Source organism: Bombina bombina, chromosome 11 (assembly GCF_027579735.1).
Source record: "Bombina bombina isolate aBomBom1 chromosome 11, aBomBom1.pri, whole genome shotgun sequence".
NCBI lineage: Eukaryota > Metazoa > Chordata > Amphibia > Anura > Bombinatoridae > Bombina > Bombina bombina.
The window spans coordinates 91,566,447-91,588,319 of record NC_069509.1 but is presented as its reverse complement, the minus strand read 5'-3'; the positions used below and the strand labels follow the sequence as shown (position 1 = coordinate 91,588,319).

The window sequence follows — 21,873 nt, the reverse complement described above, 5'->3', positions numbered from 1 at the left end:
TGCTCCGCCATGGAGTTTAAACTTAGTTCTTAACGTTTTACAGGGTGTTCCGTTTGAACCCCTTCATTCCATTGATATAAAGTTGTTATCTTGGAAAGTTCTGTTTTTAATGGCTATTTCCTCGGCTCGAAGAGTCTCTGAGTTATCAGCCTTACATTGTGATTCTCCTTATCTGATTTTTCACTCAGACAAGGTAGTTCTGCGTACTAAACCTGGGTTCTTACCTAAGGTAGTCACTAACAGGAATATCAATCAAGAGATTGTTGTTCCATCCTTGTGTCCAAATCCTTCTTCAAAGAAGGAACGTCTTCTACACAATCTGGATGTAGTTCGTGCCCTCAAGTTCTACTTGCAGGCAACTAAGGATTTTCGACAAACGTCTTCCCTGTTTGTCGTGTACTCTGGTCAGAGGAGAGGTCATAAGGCTTCGGCTACCTCTCTCTCCTTCTGGCTTCGTAGCATAATTCGTTTAGCCTATGAGACTGCTGGACAGCAGCCTCCTGAAAGAATTACAGCTCATTCTACTAGAGCTGTGGCTTCCACTTGGGCCTTTAAGAATGAGGCCTCTGTTGAACAGATTTGCAAGGCTGCAACTTGGTCGTCGCTTCATACTTTTTCCAAATTTTACAAATTTGACACTTTTGCTTCTTCGGAGGCTATTTTTGGGAGAAAGGTTCTTCAGGCAGTGGTTCCTTCTGTATAATGAGCCTGCCTATCCCTCCCGTCATCCGTGTACTTTTGCTTTGGTATTGGTATCCCAGAAGTAATGATGACCCGTGGACTGATCACACATAACAGAAGAAAACATAATTTATGCTTACCTGATAAATTCCTTTCTTCTGTTGTGTGATCAGTCCACGGCCCGCCCTGTTTTTTAAGGCAGGTAAATATCTTTTAAATTATACTCCAGTCACCACTTCACCCTTGGTTTCTCCTTTCTCGTTGATTCTTGGTCGAATGACTGGGAGTGACGTAGAGGGGAGGAGCTATATGCAGCTCTGCTGGGTGAATCCTCTTGCATTTCCTGTTGGGGAGGAGTTATATCCCAGAAGTAATGATGACCCGTGGACTGATCACACAACAGAAGAAAGGAATTTATCAGGTAAGCATAAATTATGTTTTCGGATAGTCGTCTACGCGTTTCGGCCCTCTGAATGGGGCCTTTTTCAAGACATGTGTCTTTACTACTTACATTTCACCAGGATTTGATAGATTTTGGACATTTTTTCATCCGTTTTTTATATTATTATTCTTCTTCCATTCAATTGTTTATAATGATGACATAAATGTTTTAATTGTTTATTATTTGATTATTTCATAAATTGTCACACGATATGATTTTATAACCAGATATATATCAATTATTGGAAAGTTTTATTATCAGAACGGACCGGTGTGTCCCAAAGCTAATTGAATTATAGCTGGTACCAGCTTAGTTGAGCTTTAGGTTTACAAATGGTTAAACCCACTCATTTTTGATTGTATTGCATTAACTCACTCATTTTTTATTGTATTATATTATTGCACATTATACACAGGAGTATTATATATCACAAGGATTTGATTTGTTCTTATATATATATAATTTTTTTTTTTTTTTTATCACTATTCAAATTTGATAAAGGAAATTTATTTTTAGACTCATAACATGGGTCTTTCACTAAGAAACTAATCCTTTACTGGATTTTTTTCTTCACAATTATATTTCCTTTCATTTTTTATATTTGAATTCATATTCTTATTTTTATTTTTATGGTTATATTGAGACATACGTTTCACGATCTCATTTTTAAACATATGAGCTGTACCAATTCATTTTTGGATTATATCCATGCAGTAGGAATCAAAGGGTCATTATCCCTAGGATTTGTACTCCAGTGAGTTCATCAGTTCGGTCTAATATTCTGATCTCATTATTTGTTAATTTTTGTTAATTTTTGTCAATTTTTGTTATTTTTTATCTACGCAGATTTTATTAAATACTTGTACAAATATTTGATTTTAATATTTTGACTCCTGTGGTATATCTTAGCCAGTGGCGCTCCTATATATCCTATTTTCTGTGTTCTGTTTCTTAGACCTATTAGGGGGTCTTTATTATAGTGAGCAGATATCAGTCCTAGGCGCTGGTTACTTATTTTTATATATAATTGTTGTCTCATTACTAGTCTGTTAAACATGTCTGACATAGAGGAAACTCCTTGTTCAATATGTTTGGAAGCCATTGTGGAACCCCCTCTTAGAATGTGTACCAAATGTACTGAAATTTCTATAAACTATAAAGACCATATTATTGCACTTAAAGATTTATCTCCAGAGGATTCTCTGACTGAAAAAAGGGAGATTATGCCATCTAGCTTTCCCCATGTGTCAGAACCTATAACTCCCGCTCAAGTGACGCCAAGTACATCTAGCGCGTCTAATTATTTTACCTTACAGGACATGGCGGCAGTTATGAATGCTACCCTCTCAGAGGTATTGTCCAAACTGCCAGGGTTACAGGGAAAGCGAGACAGCTCTGGGGCTAGAACTAATACAGAGCTTTCTGACGCTTTAATACCTGTGTCCGATATACCCTCACAATATTCAGAAGCTGAGGCAGGAGAGCTTCTATCTGTGGGTGACATTTCAGATTCAGGGAAGGCGTTGCTTCAGTCTGATTCTGAAATGACAGCGTTTAAATTTAAGCTTGAACACCTCCGCTTATTGCTTAGGGAGGTTTTAGCGACTCTGGATGAATGTGAACCCATTGTAGTTCCAGAGAAATTGTGTAAGATGGACAAATACTTTGCAGTGCCTGTTTACACTGATGTTTTTCCAGTCCCTAAGAGGTTTTCGGAAATTATTACTAAGGATTGGGATAGACCAGGTGTGCCGTTCTCTCCCCCTCCTGCGTTTAAAAAGATGTTTCCCATAGATGCCGCTATACGGGACTCGTGGCAGACGGTCCCTAAGGTGGAGAGAGCAGTCTCTACCCTAGCTAAGCGTACAACTATCCCCGTCGAGGACAGTTGTGCTTTCCTAGATCCTATGGATAAAAAATTGGAGGGTCTCCTTAAGAAAATTTTTATACATCAAGGTTTTATTCTCCAGCCTCTTGCATATATTGCCCCAGTTACTGCTGCAGCGGCTTTTTGGTTTGAGTCTCTTGAAGAGGCTCTACAGCTGGAGACTCCGTTAGATGATATTTTAGACAGGATTAAAGCTCTTGAATTAGCTAATTCCTTTATTTCTGACGCCGTTTTTCATTTAACCAAACTAACAGCTAAGAATTCAGGTTTTGCTATTCTGGCGCGTAGGGCGCTATGGCTTAAATCCTGGTCAGCAGACGTTACTTCAAAGTCCAAGCTTCTAAACATCCCCTTCAAGGGACAGACCCTATTCGGGTCCGGTCTGAAGGAGATCATTTCTGATATTACTGGAGGAAAAGGTCACACCCTTCCTCAGGATAGATCCAATAAGTTAAGGACCAAACAGAATAATTTTCGTTCCTTTCGAAACTTCAAGAGTGGTGCAGCTTCAGCTTCCTCTAATGCAAAACAAGAGGGAAATTTCGCCCAGTCCAAACCAGTCTGGAGACCTAACCAGGCTTGGAACAAGGGGAAGCAGGCCAAAAAACCTGCTGCTGCCTCTAAGACAGCATGAAGGAGTAGCCCCCGATCCGGGACCGGATCTAGTAGGGGGCAGACTTTCTCTCTTCGCTCAGGCTTGGGCAAGAGACGTCCAGGATCCCTTGGCACTAGAGATTGTTTCCCAGGGATATCTTCTGGAATTCAAAGGTTCGTCTCCAAAGGGGAGATTTCACCTCTCACAACTATCTGCAAACCAGATAAAGAGAGAGGCATTCTTACGTTGCGTTCAAGACCTACTGGTTATGGGAGTGATCCACCCAGTTCCAAGGGAGGAACAGGGGCAGGGTTTCTATTCAAACCTGTTTATAGTTCCCAAAAAAGAGGGAACGTTCAGACCAATCTTGGATCTCAAGATCCTAAACAAATTTCTCAGGGTCCCATCGTTCAAGATGGAGACAATCCGAACCATCCTCCCTATGATCCAGGAGGGTCAATATATGACTACCGTGGACTTAAAGGATGCTTATCTCCACATTCCGATTCACAGAGATCATCATCAGTTCCTCAGGTTCGCCTTCCTAGACAGGCATTACCAGTTTGTGGCTCTTCCCTTCGGGTTAGCCACGGCGCCAAGAGTCTTTACGAAGGTTCTAGGGTCCCTTCTGGCGGTCCTAAGGCCGTGGGGCATAGCGGTGGCTCCTTACCTAGATGACATTCTGATTCAGGCGTCAACTTTTCAAATCGCCAAGTCCCATACGGACATTGTTCTGGCCTTTCTGAGGTCTCACGGGTGGAAAGTGAACAGAGAAAAGAGTTCTCTTTCTCCCCTCACAAGAGTTTCCTTCCTAGGAACTCTGATAGATTCAGTAGAAATGAAGATTTTTCTGACAGAGGTCAGGATATCAAAGCTTCTAACTTCCTGCTGTGTTCTTCATTCCACTTCTCGGCTGTCAGTGGCTCAGTGTATGGAAATGATCAGCCTAATGGTAGCGGCAATGGACATAGTTCCGTTTGCCCGCCTACATCTCAGACCACTGCAACTTTGCATGCTCAATCAGCGGAATTGGGACTACACAGATTTGTCTCCTCAGTTAAATCTGGATCAAAAGACCAGGGATTCTCTTCTCTGGTGGTTATCTCGGGTCCACCTGTCCAGGGGAATGAGTTTCCGCAGGCCAGAGTGGACTATAGTGACGACAGATGCCAGCCTTCTGGGCTGGGGTGTGGTCTGGAACTCCCTGAAGGCTCAGGGTTCGTGGACTCAGGAGGAAGCCCTCCTTCCGATAAACATTCTGGCACTCAGAGCGATATTCAATGCTCTTCAGGCTTGGCCTCAGCTAGCTGCGGTCAGATTCATCAGATTTCAGTCGGACAATATCACAACTGTAGCCTATATCAACCATCAGGGGGGAACAAGGAGTCCCCTGGCAATGATGGAAGTTTCCAAGATAATTCTATGGGCAGAGGTTCACTCTTGCCATCTCTCTGCTATCCATATCCCAGGAGTAGAGAACTGGGAGGCGGACTTTCTAAGTCGGCAGACTTTTCATCCGGGGGAGTGGGAGCTCCATCCGGAGGTATTTGCCCAGCTGATTCAACTATGGGGCAAACCAGAACTGGATCTGATGGCGTCTCGTCAGAACGCCAAGCTTCCTCGTTACGGGTCCAGATCAAGGGATCCCCAGGCAACGCTGATAGATGCTCTAGCAGTGCCCTGGTCCTTCAGCCTGGCTTATGTGTTTCCACCATTTCCTCTGCTCCCTCGTCTGATTGCCAAGATCAAGCAGGAGAGAGCTTCGCTGATTTTGATAGCACCTGCGTGGCCACGCAGGACTTGGTATGCAGATCTGGTGGACATGTCATGCTTCCCACCATGGACTCTGCCGCTGAGGCAGGACCTTCTACTCCAAGGTCCACTCAAACATCCAAATCTAGTTTCTCTGCGTCTGACTGCTTGGAGATTGAACGCTTGATTTTAACAAAACGTGGTTTCTCCGAGTCGGTCATTGATACCTTGATTCAGGCTCAAAAGCCTGTCACCAGGAAAATCTATCATAAGATATGGTGTAAATATCTTCATTGGTGTGAATCCAAGGGTTACTTGTGGAGTAAGGTTAGGATTCCTAGGATACTATCTTTTCTCCAAGAAGGTTTGAAAAGGGATTTTCGGCTAGTTCCTTAAAGGGACAGATTTCTGCTCTGTCTATTCTTTTGCACAAGCGCCTGGCTGATGTTCCAGACGTTCAGGCGTTTTGTCAGGCTTTGGTTAGAATCAGGCCTGTGTTTAAACCAGTTGCTCCACCATGGAGTTTAAATTTAGTTCTTAAAGTTCTTCAAGGGTTTCCGTTTGAACCCTTGCATTCCATAGCTTTTATCTTGGAAAGTTCTGTTTTTAGTAGCTATCTCTTCGGCTCGAAGAGTTTCAGAATTATCTGCCTTGCAGTGTGATTCCCCTTATCTGATCTTCCATGCAGATAAGGTAGTTTTGCGTACCAAACCTGGGTTTCTTCCTAAGGTAGTATCTAATAGAAATATCAATCAGGAAATTGTTGTTCCGTCACTGTGTCCTAATCCTTCTTCAAAGAAAGAACGTCTGTTACACAATCTTGACGTGGTTCGTGCTTTAAAGTTTTATTTGCAAGCTACTAAGGATTTTCATCAAACATCTGCATTGTTTGTTATCTACTCTGGAAAGAGGAGAGGCCAAAAGGCTTTGGCAACTTCTCTTTCTTTTTGGCTAAGAAGCATAATCCGTTTAGCTTATGAGACTGCTGGCCAGCAGCCTACTGAAAGAATTATAGCTCATTCTACTAGAGCGGTAGCTTCCACATGGGCTTTTAAACATGAGGCCTCTGTTGAACAGATTTGTAAGGCGGCGACTTGGTCTTCGCTTCATACTTTTTCTAAATTCTACAAATTTGATACTTTTGCTTCCTCTGAGGCTATTTTTGGGAGAAAGGTCTTACAGGCAGTGGTGCCTTCCGTTTAAGTAGCTGCCTTGTCCATCCCTTCATTCGTGTTCTAAAGCTTTGGTATTGGTATCCCACAAGTAATGGATGAACCGTGGAATGGAAACACCTTACAAGAGAAAACAAAATTTATGCTTACCTGATAAATTTCTCTTGTGGTGTATCCAGTCCACGGCCCGCCCTGTCACTTTAAGGCAGGTGTTTTTATTTTTTAAACTACAGTCACCACTGCACCCTATAGTTTCTCATTTTTCTTACTTGTCTTCGGTCGAATGACTGGAGGTGGGGGTTAGGGGAGGAGCTATATAGACAGCTCTGCTGTGGGTGTCCTCTTGCAACTTCCTGTTGGGAAGGAGAATACCCCACAAGTAATGGATGAAGCCGTGGACTGGATACAGGACAAGAGAAAGAAATTTATCAAGTAAGCATAAATTTTGTTTTTTTTATTTTTATTTTTTATAGTTATTCTGCAGTGTTGGATCTCCCCTTAGCCCCCAACCTCCCTGATTCCCCCCAAACAGCTCTCTAACCCTCCGCCATCTTTGCTAAAAAAAATATGCCTTTTTTGTTAGATAAATAAATAAAACATCAATTTTTTGTAGTGTAGCTGGCCCCCCCCTCAATACCCTACCCCTTCCTAGATCCCTTGCCCAACATTGTTTCCCCCCTCCTTCTCATACAATTCAATAATATTCAATGGAAATGTGGTGCACGCGCATACCTCCCAAAATTTTTAAATTCAAAAGAGGGAGAGCCCCCCCCAAGGCATAAAATTTAAATGTGGCAGGCAGGAGCAGGGACAGGGCTTAAAAAAAATCATAAGACCAAAGTAATATAAATACAATTCTAAATAAAGTCATTTCTTTTAATACTCTTAGGCAGCAAATCAAGCAGAAGCTTAAACCACTGGTATAGCTATGTGAGCTCTGTATTTAATTAGCCTTTGCAGAGACAGTGCTAAATATTTTTATCTTAATTGAACATTTAATAATAGATTCTTTAAAACTGCTCTCTGCATTCTCCATTAATATTCTAGATTATCTGTAATTTATTGCATGGGGTCCTGGGGTTGGCAAGCACATTAGCTGGCAGTCTAATGCCGCCACTGTTTGTTACCCTGGTGTTAGCACTGCTCATCATATAAAACTGAAGGCATGCTAGTATTATCACCAGGGGTTAGACGTCATCACTACCAGAGGTCAGAGAGTATACAGCCTTCTTACTCCTGCTTAACCCACACACCATTCCTTTTCTACAGGGAAGCTAACAGGTATCTAACCCTGGGAGAGAAAAGCCAGCTGCTTCTGATTATGGGCCCAATAGAATTAAAAAAAATTGGGACAGTTGGGGGGGGTATGCCTGCGCTGGCACTGTAGCCAAACAGAATCTGGAACTTAACCAACGATGCGCCGCCAACCCACCTCCCTGCTATGGCTCCCACTCACCAACGATCGTCACCATCGCTGGCCGATATAGAGAGGGCCATAGAGTGGCTCTCTCTGCATCGGTGGGTAAAAAAAGGTATTGCAGTGATGCCTCAATATTGAGGCATCACTGCAATACCTTTAAAGCGGCAGGAAGCAATCACGATCGCTTCCACCGCTTGAATTCATTAAGTGACAGTTTTTGTAGGTTGTACCCTGTACGTCCTTAGTTGTTAAGGGGTTAAAGGGACAGTGTACACCAATTTTCATTTAACTACATTTAATAGACTACTATAAAGAAGAATATTCACATATACTGATGTAAAACTACAGTTTAAAACCTTTTTTAAAATTTAGAAGCTCCAAAATTAGCAATTTTGATGACGTTAGGCTGGGACACCCAGTGAAAGGGGCTGGGAAATCAGGAAAGAGCAGACACTCCTCCCCTCCCCCCTTCCCTGCATATGAAAAGACCCATAACACAAACAGGAGCAAGCAAGTATCTGTAGACATCTGATACTTTGTGGCTTGGTTAGAAATCTGAAAATCACAATCAGGTAGATTACGAGTTTTGCGTTACGGCTTTTAACGCTGAAAAAATGGCAATTTCAGCGTAATGGCAGTAACGAGTTGTGTCGGTATAGCTATACCGCAAGCATTTTAGCCCGTAACGCAACGTCCATTCCGCAACTCAAAAAAATGACGTTTCTCTTGTAAGGTGTATCCAGTCCACGGATTCATCCTTTACTTGTGGGATATTCTCATTCCCTACAGGAAGTGGCAAAGAGAGCACACAGCAGAGCTGTCCATATAGCTCCCTCTCCAGCTCCACCCCCCAGTCATTCTCTTTGCCGGCTCTAAGCAATAGGGTCTCTCTACGGGAGGGTAAAGTGAATGTGGTGTTAGATTTGTAGTTTTGTTCTGCAAGCAAAAATTTGTTATTTTAAATGGTACCGGTTTGTACTATTTACTCTCCTGCAGAAAAGAGATGAAGATTTCTGCAGGGAGGAAAATGATTTTAGCATGTTGTAACTAAAATCCACTGCTGTGCCCACAAAGGACTGAGGAGTACCAGAAAACTTCAGTTGGGGGGAACGGTTTGCAGGTTGGGCTGCACTAAAGGTATGTTCAGTCATTTATTTCTAGACAAGACTGTTATAATGCTAGAAAAGGACTGATGAGATCCCGATGAGGGAAGGGTAAGCTTTATTCAGAGACTAAGTATGGAATTACAAGCTTACAGGACAGGGCTATTTTAGGCTGGTTGACACTATTTTATGACAAACGGTTTTTAATCATAAATATCGTTTTTTGGAGACACTTTGAAGTTACTTTGGGGTTTCCTTCAGGGGTTGCTATCCACATGGCTATGAATAGGACACTTAGGAGTGTTTCTTTAGGCCTCACAACACCGGAGCAAGGTGGGAGGGGCCTAATTTCGCGCCTCAGATGCGCAGTTTCACTGACTAGATCTTCAGGCTGTACCACATGGAGGGTCCTGCTGCTGTTTGAGGGCCTATAAGAAGCTTTTTCCCCACAAATCCGGTCCCTAAGGGCAGGTAGGGCCACAGCAGAGCTGTGGCAAGGTGCAGAAGTCTTTTTAACCGGTTGTTAGTTTGCTATTGATCCGGTTTGGGCATTAAGGGGTTAATCGCTTTCTTTGCTAGTTGTGCAATCTTACCAATGCTTTAGGTACATACTGTGAAAATTTCGAAAAGTTTGCTGCATTTTTCACTGTTTTGGAAAATTGTGTGCGTTTTTTATCTCATAAAGGCGCAGTAACGTTTTTTTGCAAAGTGTGTTTTTACTTGATTAAAGTGTTTTCTAAGCCTGTTTATCTTAAAACTAGTCTGTTAAACATGTCTGACACTAAAGAAAATCCTTGTTCAATGTGTTTAGAAGCCATGGTGGAACCCCCGCTCAGAATGTGTCCCACTTGTACTGATATGTCTATACATTTTAAAGAACAGATTGTTGCACTTAAAAATGTGGCCCAAGATTATTCTCAGACAGAAGTTAATGAGGTTAGCCCGTTATCCTCTCCCCAAGTGTCACAACCAGTTACGCCCGCTCAAGCGACACCTGGCAACGCTAGTGCGTCTACCTCGTTTACCTTGCAAGAATTGGCAGCAGTTATGGATAATTCCCTTTCAGTGTTTTTATCTAGACTGCCTATGTTACCTACAAAGCGTGATAGCTCTGTTTTAAGAACAGATTCTGAGCATTCTGACGCTTTGGTAGCCGTATCCGATATACACTCACAACGCTCTGAAATGGGGGCGAGGGATGTGCCGTCTGAGGGAGAAATTTCCGATACAGGAAAGGTTGCTCCTCAGACAGACTCAGATACATTGGCATTTAAATTTAAGCTAGAACACCTCCGCTTATTGCTCAGGGAGGTACTAGTTACTCTGGATGACTGCGACCCTTTGGTGGTCCCAGAGAAATTGTGTAAAATGGACAAGTACCTAGAAGTGCCTGTTTACACTGATGTGTTCCCGGTCCCTAAGAGGATTGCGGATATAGTAACTAGGGAGTGGGATAGACCAGGTATTCCGTTTGTTCCCCCTCCTGTTTTTAAGAAAATGTTCCCCATATCTGACACCACGCGGAACTCGTGGCAGACGGTCCCTAAGGTGGAGGGGGTTGTTTCATCACTTGCTAAATGCACAACCATACCAATTGAGGACAGTTGTGCTTTTAAAGACCCAATGGATAAAAAATTAGAGGGTTTACTTAAGAAAATTTTTGTTCAACAAGGTTTTCTTCTCCAACCTATAGCGTGCATTGTTCCTGTAACTACTGCAGCTGCTTTCTGGTTCGAGGCGCTGGAAGACACGCTCCAGATGGAGACCTCATATGAGGACATTATGGACAGAATTAAGGCTCTTAAGCTGGCTAATTCTTTTATCACAGATGCCGCTTTCCAACTAGCTAAGTTGGCGGCAAAGAATTCAGGTTTCGCCATTCTGGCGCGCAGAGCGCTATGGCTGAAGTCCTGGTCAGCCGATGTGTCGTCAAAATCCAAGTTACTGAACATCCCTTTCAAAGGAAAGACCCTTTTCGGGCCTGAATTGAAAGAGATTATTTCAGAAATCACTGGGGGAAAAGGCCATGCTCTCCCTCAGGACAAGTCTTTTAAGACAAAAAACAAACAAAATAATTTTTGTTCCTTTCGAAATTTCAGGAGCGGTCTCGCTTCATCCTCCCCTGCTGCAAAGCAAGAGGGTAACACTTCACAACCCAGGGCAGCCTGGAAACCTTACCAGGGCTGGAACAAGGGTAAACAGGCCAAGAAGCCTGCAGCTGCCCCCAAGACAGCATGAAGGGGTAGCCCCCGATCCGGGACCGGATCTAGTGGGGGGCAGACTCTCTCTCTTCGCTCAGGCCTGGGCAAGAGACATACACGATCCCTGGGCTTTAGACATTGTATCCCAGGGATATCTTCTAGAATTCAAGGACTCCCCTCCAAGGGGAAGGTTCCATATTTCTCGTCTGTCTTCAGACATGACAAAGAAAGAGGCGTTCTTACGCTGTGTAGAAGACCTACATACAATGGGAGTGATCCACTCAGTTACAATTGCGGAACAAGGGCTGGGGTTTTACTCAAACCTGTTTGTGGTTCCCAAAAAAGAAGGAACTTTCAGACCAATCCTGGATCTCAAAATTCTAAACAAGTTCCTCAGAGTCCCATCATTCAAGATGGAGACCATTCAGACAATCCTACCAATGATCCAGGAGGGTCAATATATGACTACCGTGGATCTAAAGGATGCGTACCTACACATTCCTATCCACAAAGATTATCACCAGTTTCTCAGGTTCGCTTTTCTGGATCAGCATTATCAGTTTGTGGCTCTTCCTTTCGGGTTGGCCACCGCTCCCAGAATTTTCACAAAAGTGCTAGGGTCCCTCCTGGCGGTTCTAAGACCGCGGGGCATAGCTTTGGCGCCTTATCTAGACGACATCTTAATTCAGGCGTCGACTTTCCAAAGAGCCAAGTCTCACACGGAAATTGTAATGGCCTTTCTGAGGTCTCACGGATGGAAGGTGAACATCAAAAAGAGTTCTCTCTCCCCCCTCACAAGGGTTCCCTTCCTAGGAACTGTACTAGACTCGGTAGAAATGAAAATATTTCTGACGGAGGTCAGAAAGTTAAAACTCTTAACTACTTGCCGAGCTCTTCATTCCATTCCTCGGCCATCTGTAGCTCAATGCATGGAGACAATCGGTCTAATGGTAGCGGCAATGGACATATAGTCCCTTTTGCACAGATACACCTCAGACCATTGCAACTGTGCATGCTCAAGCAGTGGAATGGGGATTATGCAGATTTGTCTCCTCAAATACAGTTGGACTAGGAGACCAGAGATTCTCTTCTCTGGTGGTTGTCTCAGGATCACCTGTCCCAGGGAATGTGTTTCCGCAGACCAGTGTGGATCATAGTAACGACCGACGCCAGTCTATTGGGCTGGGGTGCAGCCTGTGACTCCCTGAAAGCTCAGGGCTTATGGTCTCGGGAAGAAGCTCTTCTCCCGATAAACATTCTGGAACTGAGGGCGATATTCAACTCTCTTCAGGCATGGCCGCAGCTAGCTGGGCCAAATTCATCAGATTTCAGTCGGACAACATCACGACTGTAGCTTACATCAACCATCAAGGGGGAACAAGGAGACCCCTAGCAATGATGGAAGTAACCAAAATAATCAGGTGGGCGGAGGATCACTCTTGCCACCTCTCGGCTATTCACATCCCAGGAGTAGACAACTGGGAGGCGGATTTCCTAAGTCGTCAGACTTTTCATCCGGGGGAGTGGGAACTCCACCCAGAGGTATTTGCCCAGCTGACTCAGCTATGGGGCACTCCAGAATTGGATCTGATGGCGTCCCGTCAGAATTGCAAACTTCCTCTTTATGGGTCCAGGTCCCGGGATCCCCAGGCGGTGTTGGTAGATGCTCTAGCAGCGTCTTGGTCCTTCAATCGGGCCTATGTGTTTCCACCGTTTCCTCTCCTTCCTCATCTGATTGCCAGAATCAAGCAGGAGAGGGCATCAGTGATTTTGATAGCCCCTGCGTGGCCACACAGGACTTGGTATGCAGACCTAGTGGACATGTCATCCGTTCCACCATGGACTCTGCCAATGAGGCAGGACCTTCTACTTCAAGGTCCTTTCAAACATCCGAATCTAATTTCTCAGCGTCTGACTGCTTGGAGATTGAACGCCTGATTCTATCTAAGCGTGGTTTCATTGAGTCGGTTATTGATACCCTGATTCAGGCTACAAAGCCTGTCACCAGGAAAATCTACCATAAGATTTGGCGGAAATATCTTTGTTGGTGCGAATCCAAGGGTTACTCATGGAGTAAGATTAGGATTCCAAGGATATTGTCTTTTCTCCAAGATGGATTGGAGAAAGGATTGTCAGCTAGTTCCTTAAAGGGACAGATATCTGCTTTGTCTATTCTTTTACACAAGCGTCTGGCGGAGGTACCAGACGTTCAAGCGTTTTCTCAGGCTTTAGTCAGAATCAAGCCTGTTTATAGACCTGTGGCTCCACCATGGAGTCTGAATTTGGTCCTTTCAGTTCTGCAAGGGGTTCCGTTTGAACCTTTGCATTCCATAGATATTAAGCTTTTATCTTGGAAAGTTTTGTTTTTGGTAGCTATCTCTTCTGCTCGAAGAGTTTCAGAGTTATCTGCCTTACAGTGTGACTCACATTATTTGGTGTTCCATGCAGATAAGGTGGTTTTGCGTACAAAACCCGGTTTTCTTCCTAAGGTTGTGTCTAATAAGAATATTAACCAGGAAATTGTTGTTCCTTCTCTGTGTCCTAATCCTTCTTCGAAGAAGGAGCGTTTGTTACACAATCTTGATGTGGTTTGTGCTTTAAAGTTCTATTTACAAGCAACTAAGTATTTCAGACAAACAACTTCATTGTTTGTTATCTATTCTGGTAAGAGGAGAGGTCAGAAGGCGACTGCTACCTCTCTTTCCTTTTGGCTGAAAAGCATCATCCGCCTGGCCTATGAGACTGCTGGCCAGCAGCCTCCTGAAACAATCACTGCCCATTCTACCAGAGCAGTGGCTTCCACATGGGCTTTTAAAAATGAGGCTTCTGTTGAACAGATTTGTAAGGCAGCAACTTGGTCTTCGCTGCATACTTGTTCCAAATTTTACAAATTTGATACTTTTGCTTCTTCGGAGGCTATTTTTGGGAGAAAGGTTTTACAAGCAGTGGTGCCTTCCGTTTAAGGTACCTGTCTTGTTCCCTCCCTTCATCCGTGTCCTAAAGCTTTGGTATTGGTATCCCACAAGTAAAGGATGAATCCGTGGACTGGATACACCTTACAAGAGAAAACAGAATTTATGCTTACCTGATAAATTACTTTCTCTTGTGGTGTATCCAGTCCACGGCCCGCCCTGGCTATTAGTCAGGTAGATTTTTAGTTTAAACTACAGTCACCACTGCACCCTATGGCTTCTCCTTTTTCTTCTTAACCTCCGGTCGAATGACTGGGGGGTGGAGCTGGAGGGGGAGCTATATGGACAGCTCTGCTGTGTGCTCTCTTTGCCACTTCCTGTAGGGAATGAGAATATCCCACAAGTAAAGGATGAATCCGTGGACTGGATACACCACAAGAGAAAGTAATTTATCAGGTAAGCATAAATTCTGTTTTTTGTGTGGAATTGTCATAGCGCCAGTATTACAGGTTGTGCGATCTGTCTAAAATGCTTGCATTATGCTCTATACTGACACAATCCATACCGCCATCTTAGAGCAGTAGTTATGGATTTTGTGTAACAAAAATGTTTCACAAAACTCATAACTAAACTGTTACAAAGTACTGTACACTAACACCCATTAACCCCTAAACCGCCACCCTCCTGCATCGCAAACACTATATTAAATTTCCTGACTATTAAATAAATTTATTAACTCCTAATCTGCCGCCCCAACATCGTCGACACTATAATAAATCTATTAACGCCTAATCTGACGCTCCCTAACATCACGGACACTATAATAAAGCTATTAACTCCTAATCCGCCGCTCCCCAACATCGACAACACTATAATAAAGTTATTAACCCCTAAACCTCCGGCCTCCCACATCGCCGCCACTAAATAAACCTATTAACCCCTAAACCTCCGGCCTGCCACATCTCTGCAACTAAATAAACCTATTAACCCCTAAACCTCCTGCCTCCCACATCTCTGCAACTAAATAAACCTATAAAACCTAAACCGCCGGCCCCCCATATTGCAAAACACTAAACTAAACTATTAACCCCTAAACCTAACACCCCCCTAACTTTAAATTAAAATTACAATATAACTATATTTAAATAAATAAAAACTTACCTCTGAAATAAATATAAACACGGGGCATCAAGCTCCGTACGGAGCTTGATAAATATGCCCCTTGGGGTTTATGTAAGGTTTAAACGTAACTTTTTTTCCCCCCATATACATCAATGGGGCTTTGTTATGGAGATTTTTCATTCCGCAATCGCAGGTTTTAGAGAAAAAACTAACACTCTCTCCCCATTGATGTCTATGGGGGAAAGCGTGCACGAGCACGTCAAAGCAGCCCTTGGCTTTTGTGCGGTATGGAGCTTAACGCAACCATATCGCACGCAGAAGGAGGCTTTTCAGTAACTTGTAATGGCAGCGATATGGAGAGTGAAATAACGCAACTTTGTTGATGTTAGTTTCACACCCTGTTTAGCGCAAATTCGTAATCTAGGTGAATGTTATTAAAAAATAAGCAAAACTATACATTGTTACATAAATACTCCCAGATGGTCTATACAAATGGATCATCTATAAAATATTCAAGCAAAGAAAAGTCTAGTGTACAATGTCCCTTTAAGTGAAATAATAGTTTCCAACAACTATACACACAGTTAACTTTTGTTGCAATATTTTATATTTCTTTAATTGGTGTTTTCTTATAATCTAGTTAGTTCACTTATTTACCTTAGCTGCGCCTGAGCTTATCTAGGTATGTTTTTCAACAAAGACAATTTGATAGCAGAAGTAAACTAAAAACTCTCTAAAATTGCATTAAAAATCTGTGACTTCCCTTTATTTTTTCATATAACATTACTTCTCTTCGCAGCTTGATTCTCTGTGGTATACTGGCTGTACTTATGGATCGCTATGAAGAAGCTGAAGTCTTTTTTGAAGATGCTACTTGTGTTGATCCACACAGTATAATAGCTTGGACAATGCTAGGTATGAAGTGATCTCTTTATTTTTATTGGTGGAGAATAAAAACACAATAAATTATCCTCTATTATAGCATCAAAAACAGTTTCTAAATATGTAACATTAGTAATTTACCATGTTCAAATATACAGTATATCATTAAAATATAAAAAATGTTAGTGTAAAAGTTTTAATAAAATATCAAGGTAATATATACTCATTCAGTAGTTTTATCATATCAGCAGTATTATGGGGGTCGATAACAATCTATCGGAAATTGGCTCTCGAAATGGCTTTTGGCTTTCCGTATGAATTGGTTGTGATGTTTCTCGGGTGATCACAATGCAAAAACGATTAAAGCCCACAGCCAATAACGCATTTTCATCGGAACAGCTCCTGAAAGGGCCTTTATGTGTTTAAAGATCCTGTTCTCGAAATAGAAACTGGGAGGTCACCCGAAACTGAAAGATACAATAGCCCATTGACACCCCTTGCAGTAAAGGTCTATTCAAGTAACCTCTTTTCACTGTGCAAGGGAAATACTTATTTACATGTGTGACATTAACCTATTGCAGTGATGGTGAACCTTGGCACTCCAGATGTTTCAGAACTACATTTCCCATGATGCTTTGTTGGACTTCAGAGTGCCTAAGCATCATGGGAAATGTAGTTCTGAAACATCTGGAGTGCCAAGGTTCGTCATCACTGACCTATTGTAATCAGCTTTCATTATCAACACTGATTAACCATATGAATGCCATATGTATATTGGCATGATGGTCATATTTCAATAGTCACTTCAGGTCCCCAAAATCTACAAATGGCATGTTTTTAATTTTAATATTTGATTCCAACTCACACCCGCACTGTTGTGTTTGTTACTAACAGTACTGGCATTTTCAAAACAAAGCTTTAAAGTTGGATTACGCAATCCCTACTTTCAAAGAAACCTATTTTAATATATTTCCATCCACATCACAGCTAAACTATCTGAATGCATCTTGTACGTAGTAACGATGGGCATCATTTTTATATCACTATATTCTTTTTTTTTACAATATTTATTTCTATTCTTTGTTCAAGCACCTTTTCTATTTTAAAAGCAAATAAAAATGTTAACCAAATGCGCTAGAAAGCTAAAAACACTCATACCAGAGACTAAAATAAAGTAAAATTACAGTATCTCTTCCATGCAATGGTACTAAATGTACGTTAATAACAAAAAGAAATGTATTCCAATATTATAATCAGATTAAAAACCACCAGTGACTACTAAATAAAATAAGAAACAATAGAAACAATTATAACAATAATATGCAGCAAGTCTGATACAAACTAGATCTGTAAAGTCAGTTAAAACATTAGAGCCAAATCCTGTTAAGGGTAAAATAACTGCAAATAGTATCAAAACCCACCCTTGTTAAAAGTAGAAAATCTCCAAAGGAGCGGACACTCAGTCACATATAGAGTCCTTGCAAAGTCTTAATATTCTCCACTGAGTAATATGTTTGTGGGTTTGGTGTTAATAGAAAGATGTAAAAAATATAGAACTCCCAAAATAAATGGCCCTCACCGGGTCTTACGTTTTCCACGTAAGCGGTTTTTGGGGAAAGGACTTACCCGATGGTATTCACATGTAAGTTCTTACCAGAGCGGTGTCCGCCGTTCGATTCAATATCCTTATTCTGGTAATGGGGCTATGGATACCCTGCTAGTGTCCTCCAATGCGGGAATCTTCCTTCCGATCTACTGCAGGTATCTCAGGATTAGCGTCTCAGCTATTAGCCTTCCTTCTGACTAACAGTCTCTCATCACACCCACATGATCTACGACAGCCAATCCGAGCAAGTACTTTTTGCAAAAAACGGAGCGCTCTGTATTCCTAAAAGTGTTTTTAGCTTTCTAGCGCATTTGGTAAACATTTTTATTAACACCTGTTCTCACTCTCTGAATCCGCTCTGTTGTGTCTAACACCATTTCCATTTTGCCATGACCAGAAAACAGGTTAGTGACTACTGGTTTTTATGGATAGGACTTATATTATCTTCTTAGACTGGATTTTAAAAGGATAATACACCCATTTTTTTCTTCTTTCATGATTCAGATAGAGCATGCAATTTTAAGCAACTTTCTAATTTACTCCTATTATCAAATTTTCTTCGTTCTCTTGTTATTTTTATTTTAAAAGCAGGAATCTAAAGCTTAGGAGCCAGCCCATTTTTGTTCAGAACATTGCAGTACTTTTGCATATCAATGCAATATTAACAAGGAATTAATGAAATGTAGATATATATATATATATATATATATATATATATATATATATATAGATATATATATATATATATATATATATATAGGCTCCAAAGGGCTGTACCTTACAGGATTAGTGGTTAGTGAAATAGATACCAGGTTGCTTTAGATGGAACATTATTACAGGATTAATGAAGATTAACTGTTTGGGGGGAAGTGTTGTAACATTTTTCCTTCTTAATATGAGGAGAGTCCACTGCATGATTCCTTACTGTTGGAAAATATGGAACCTGAACGTACAGGGTTTTCTTCTTAAATGGAAAGAGTCCACAGCTTCATTCATTACTTTTGGGAAATAAGAACCTGGCCACCAGGAGGAGGCAAAGACACCCCAGCCAAAGGCTTAAATACTCCCCCTACTTCCCTCATATCCCAGTCATTCTTTGCCTTTCATCACAGAAGGTCGGCAGATGTCAGGGTTTTTTCCCTGTTGTGTTTGCCATGTGCTGCAGGCAGCCATTTTACTCACCTCTCTTCCTGACTATGGTGCATTGTGGGGGATGCTGCTCATTTCCTGCACTTCCTTTTATGGCCAGATTGATGTGCATCATCCATGTGAGACAGGATGTAGTCTCAGAATTGTGATGTCATCACTTATTAGACATGTGCGGTTCGTTTCGGATTAATTCGGAAATTCGGAGATTCGGATCGATTCGGATTTCCGAATGAAAATACTTCCGAATCTACCGAATGAATCCGAAATAGCTGCCGTATCTCCGAATAAATCCGAATTAGCTCGTTAAAATTCGGCATTTCCCCATAGGAAACAATGGGAGTTTCAGCTGAAAAAAAACTAACAAACACCGCAGCCCCATTGTTTCCTATGGGGAAACACTAAGTCTGCACCTAACACCCTAACATGTACCCCGAGTCTCTAAACACCCCTAATCTAACACTTACTAACCCCTAATCTGCCGCCCCCGCTATCGCTGACACCTGCATTATTTTATTAACCCCTAATCTGCCGACCGAATATCGCCGCCACCTACATTATAACTATTAACCCCTAATCTGCTGTCCCTAACACCGCCGACCCCTACATTATAGTTATTAACCCCTAATCTGCCCCCCCAACGTCGCCGCAATCTAACTACAAGTATTAACCCCTAATCTGCCGACCGAATATCGCTGCCGCCTACATTATAGCTATTAACCCCTAATCTGCTGTCCCTAACACCGCCAACCCCTACATTATAGTTATTAACCCCTAATCTGCCCCCCCCAACGTCGCCGCAATCTAACTACAAGTATTAACCCCTAATCTGCCGACCGAATATCGCCGCCGCCTACATTATAGCTATTAACCCCTAATCTGCTGTCCCTAACACCGCTGACCCCTACATTATAGTTATTAACCCCTAATCTGCCCCCCCAACGTCGCCGCAATCTAACTACAAGTATTAAACCCTAATCTGCCGACCCGATATCGCCGCCTACATTATAGCTATTAACCCCTAATCTGCTGTCCCTAACACCGCCGACCCCTACATTATAGTTATTAACCCCTAATCTGCCCCCCCCACGTCGCCACAATCTAACTACAAGTATTAACCCCGAATCTGCCGACCGCAAATCGCTGCAACTATAATAAATGTATTAACCCCTAAACCGCCACACTCCCACCTCGCAAACACTATAATACATTTTATTAACCCCTAATCTGCCCTCCCTAACATCGCCGCCACCTACCTACAATTATTAACCCCTAATCTCCCGCCCCCAACGTCGCCGCTACTATAATAAGGTTATTAACCCCTAAACCTAAGTCTAACCCTAACACTAACACCCCCTAACTTAAATATAATTTAAATAAAACGAAATAAGTTTACTATAGTTAAATAAATGAATCCTATTTAAAACTAAAGACTTACCTGTAAAATAAACCCTAAGATAGCTGCAATATAACTAATAGTTACATTGTAGCTATTTTAGGATTTATTTTTATTTTACAGGCAACTTTGTATTTATTTTAACTAGGTACAATAGTTATTAAATAGTTAATAACTATTTAATAACTACCTAGCTAAAATAAATACAAATTTACCTGTAAAATAAATCCTAACCTAAGTTACAATTAAACCTAACACTACACTATACTTTAATAAATTATTCCTATTTAAAACTAAATACTTACCTGTAAAATAAACCCTAATATAGCTGCAATATAACTAATAGTTACATTGTAGCTATTTTAGCATTTATATTTATTTTACAGGCAACTTTGTATTTATTTTAACTAGGTACAATAGCTATTAAATAGTTATTGACTAATTAATAGCTACCTAGTTAAAATAATTACAAAATTACCTGTAAAATAAATCCTAACCTAAGTTACAATAAAACCTAACACTACACTATCATTAAATAAATTAACTACAAGTACCTACAATTATCTACAATTAAATAAACTAAAGTACAAAACCCCCCCACTAAATTACAAAAAATAAAAAAATATTACAAGAATTTTAAACTAATTACACCTAATCTAAGCCCCCTAATAAAATAACAAAGCCCCCCAAAATAAAAAAAAATGCCCTACCCTATACTAAATTACAAAAGTTAACAGCTCTATTACCTTACCAGCCCTGAACAGGGCCCTTTGCGGGGCATGCCCCAAAGAAAACAGCTCTTTTGCCTGTAAAAAAAAAAACACAATCCCCCCCCCCCACATTACAACCCACCACCCACATACCCCTACTCTAACCCAAACCCCCCTTAAATAAACCTAACACTACCCCCCTGAAGATCTCCCTACCTTGAGTCGTGTTCACCCAGCCGGGCCGAAGTCTTCATCCGATGGGGCAGAAGAGGACATCCAGACCGGCATAAGTCTTCATCCAAGCGGGGCAAGAAGAGGTCTTCCATCCATCATACAAGTACCAAAATACAAACAAGCACTAAATTACCAAAAATAATAAAATATTACAATAATTTTAAACTAATTACACCTAATCTAAGCCCCCTACTAGCTATTAATATAGCTTCAATATAACTAATAGTTACATTGTAGCTATTTTAGGATTTATATGTATTTTACAGGCAACTTTGTATTTATTTTAACTAGGTACAATAGTTATTAAATAGTTAATAACTATTTAATAACTACCTAGCTAAAATAAATACAAATTTACCTGTAAAATAAATCATAACCTAAGTTACAATTACACCTAACACTACACTATCATTAAATTAACTAAATAAATAAATCCTATATAAAACTAAAGACTTACCTGTAAAATAAACCCTAATATAGCTGCAATATAACTAATAGTTACATTGTAGCTATTTTAGCATTTATATTTATTGTACAGGCAACTTTGTATTCATTTTAACTAGGTTCAATAGCTATTAAATAGATATTGACTATTTAATAGCTACCTAGTT

At 41.3% G+C, this 21,873-nt stretch overlaps 1 protein-coding gene across 1 annotated transcript in view; it reads left to right on the top strand.

Moving 5' to 3' along the window:
* The window catches only part of CFAP70 (cilia and flagella associated protein 70), a 576,575-nt gene that overhangs the window by 361,855 nt on the left and 192,847 nt on the right, over positions 1-21,873 (top strand). The window contains exon 17 of the mRNA XM_053694219.1: positions 16,088-16,203. Coding sequence (XP_053550194.1) covers positions 16,088-16,203 — 116 coding nt within the window. The remainder of the gene's footprint in view (positions 1-16,087; positions 16,204-21,873) is intronic.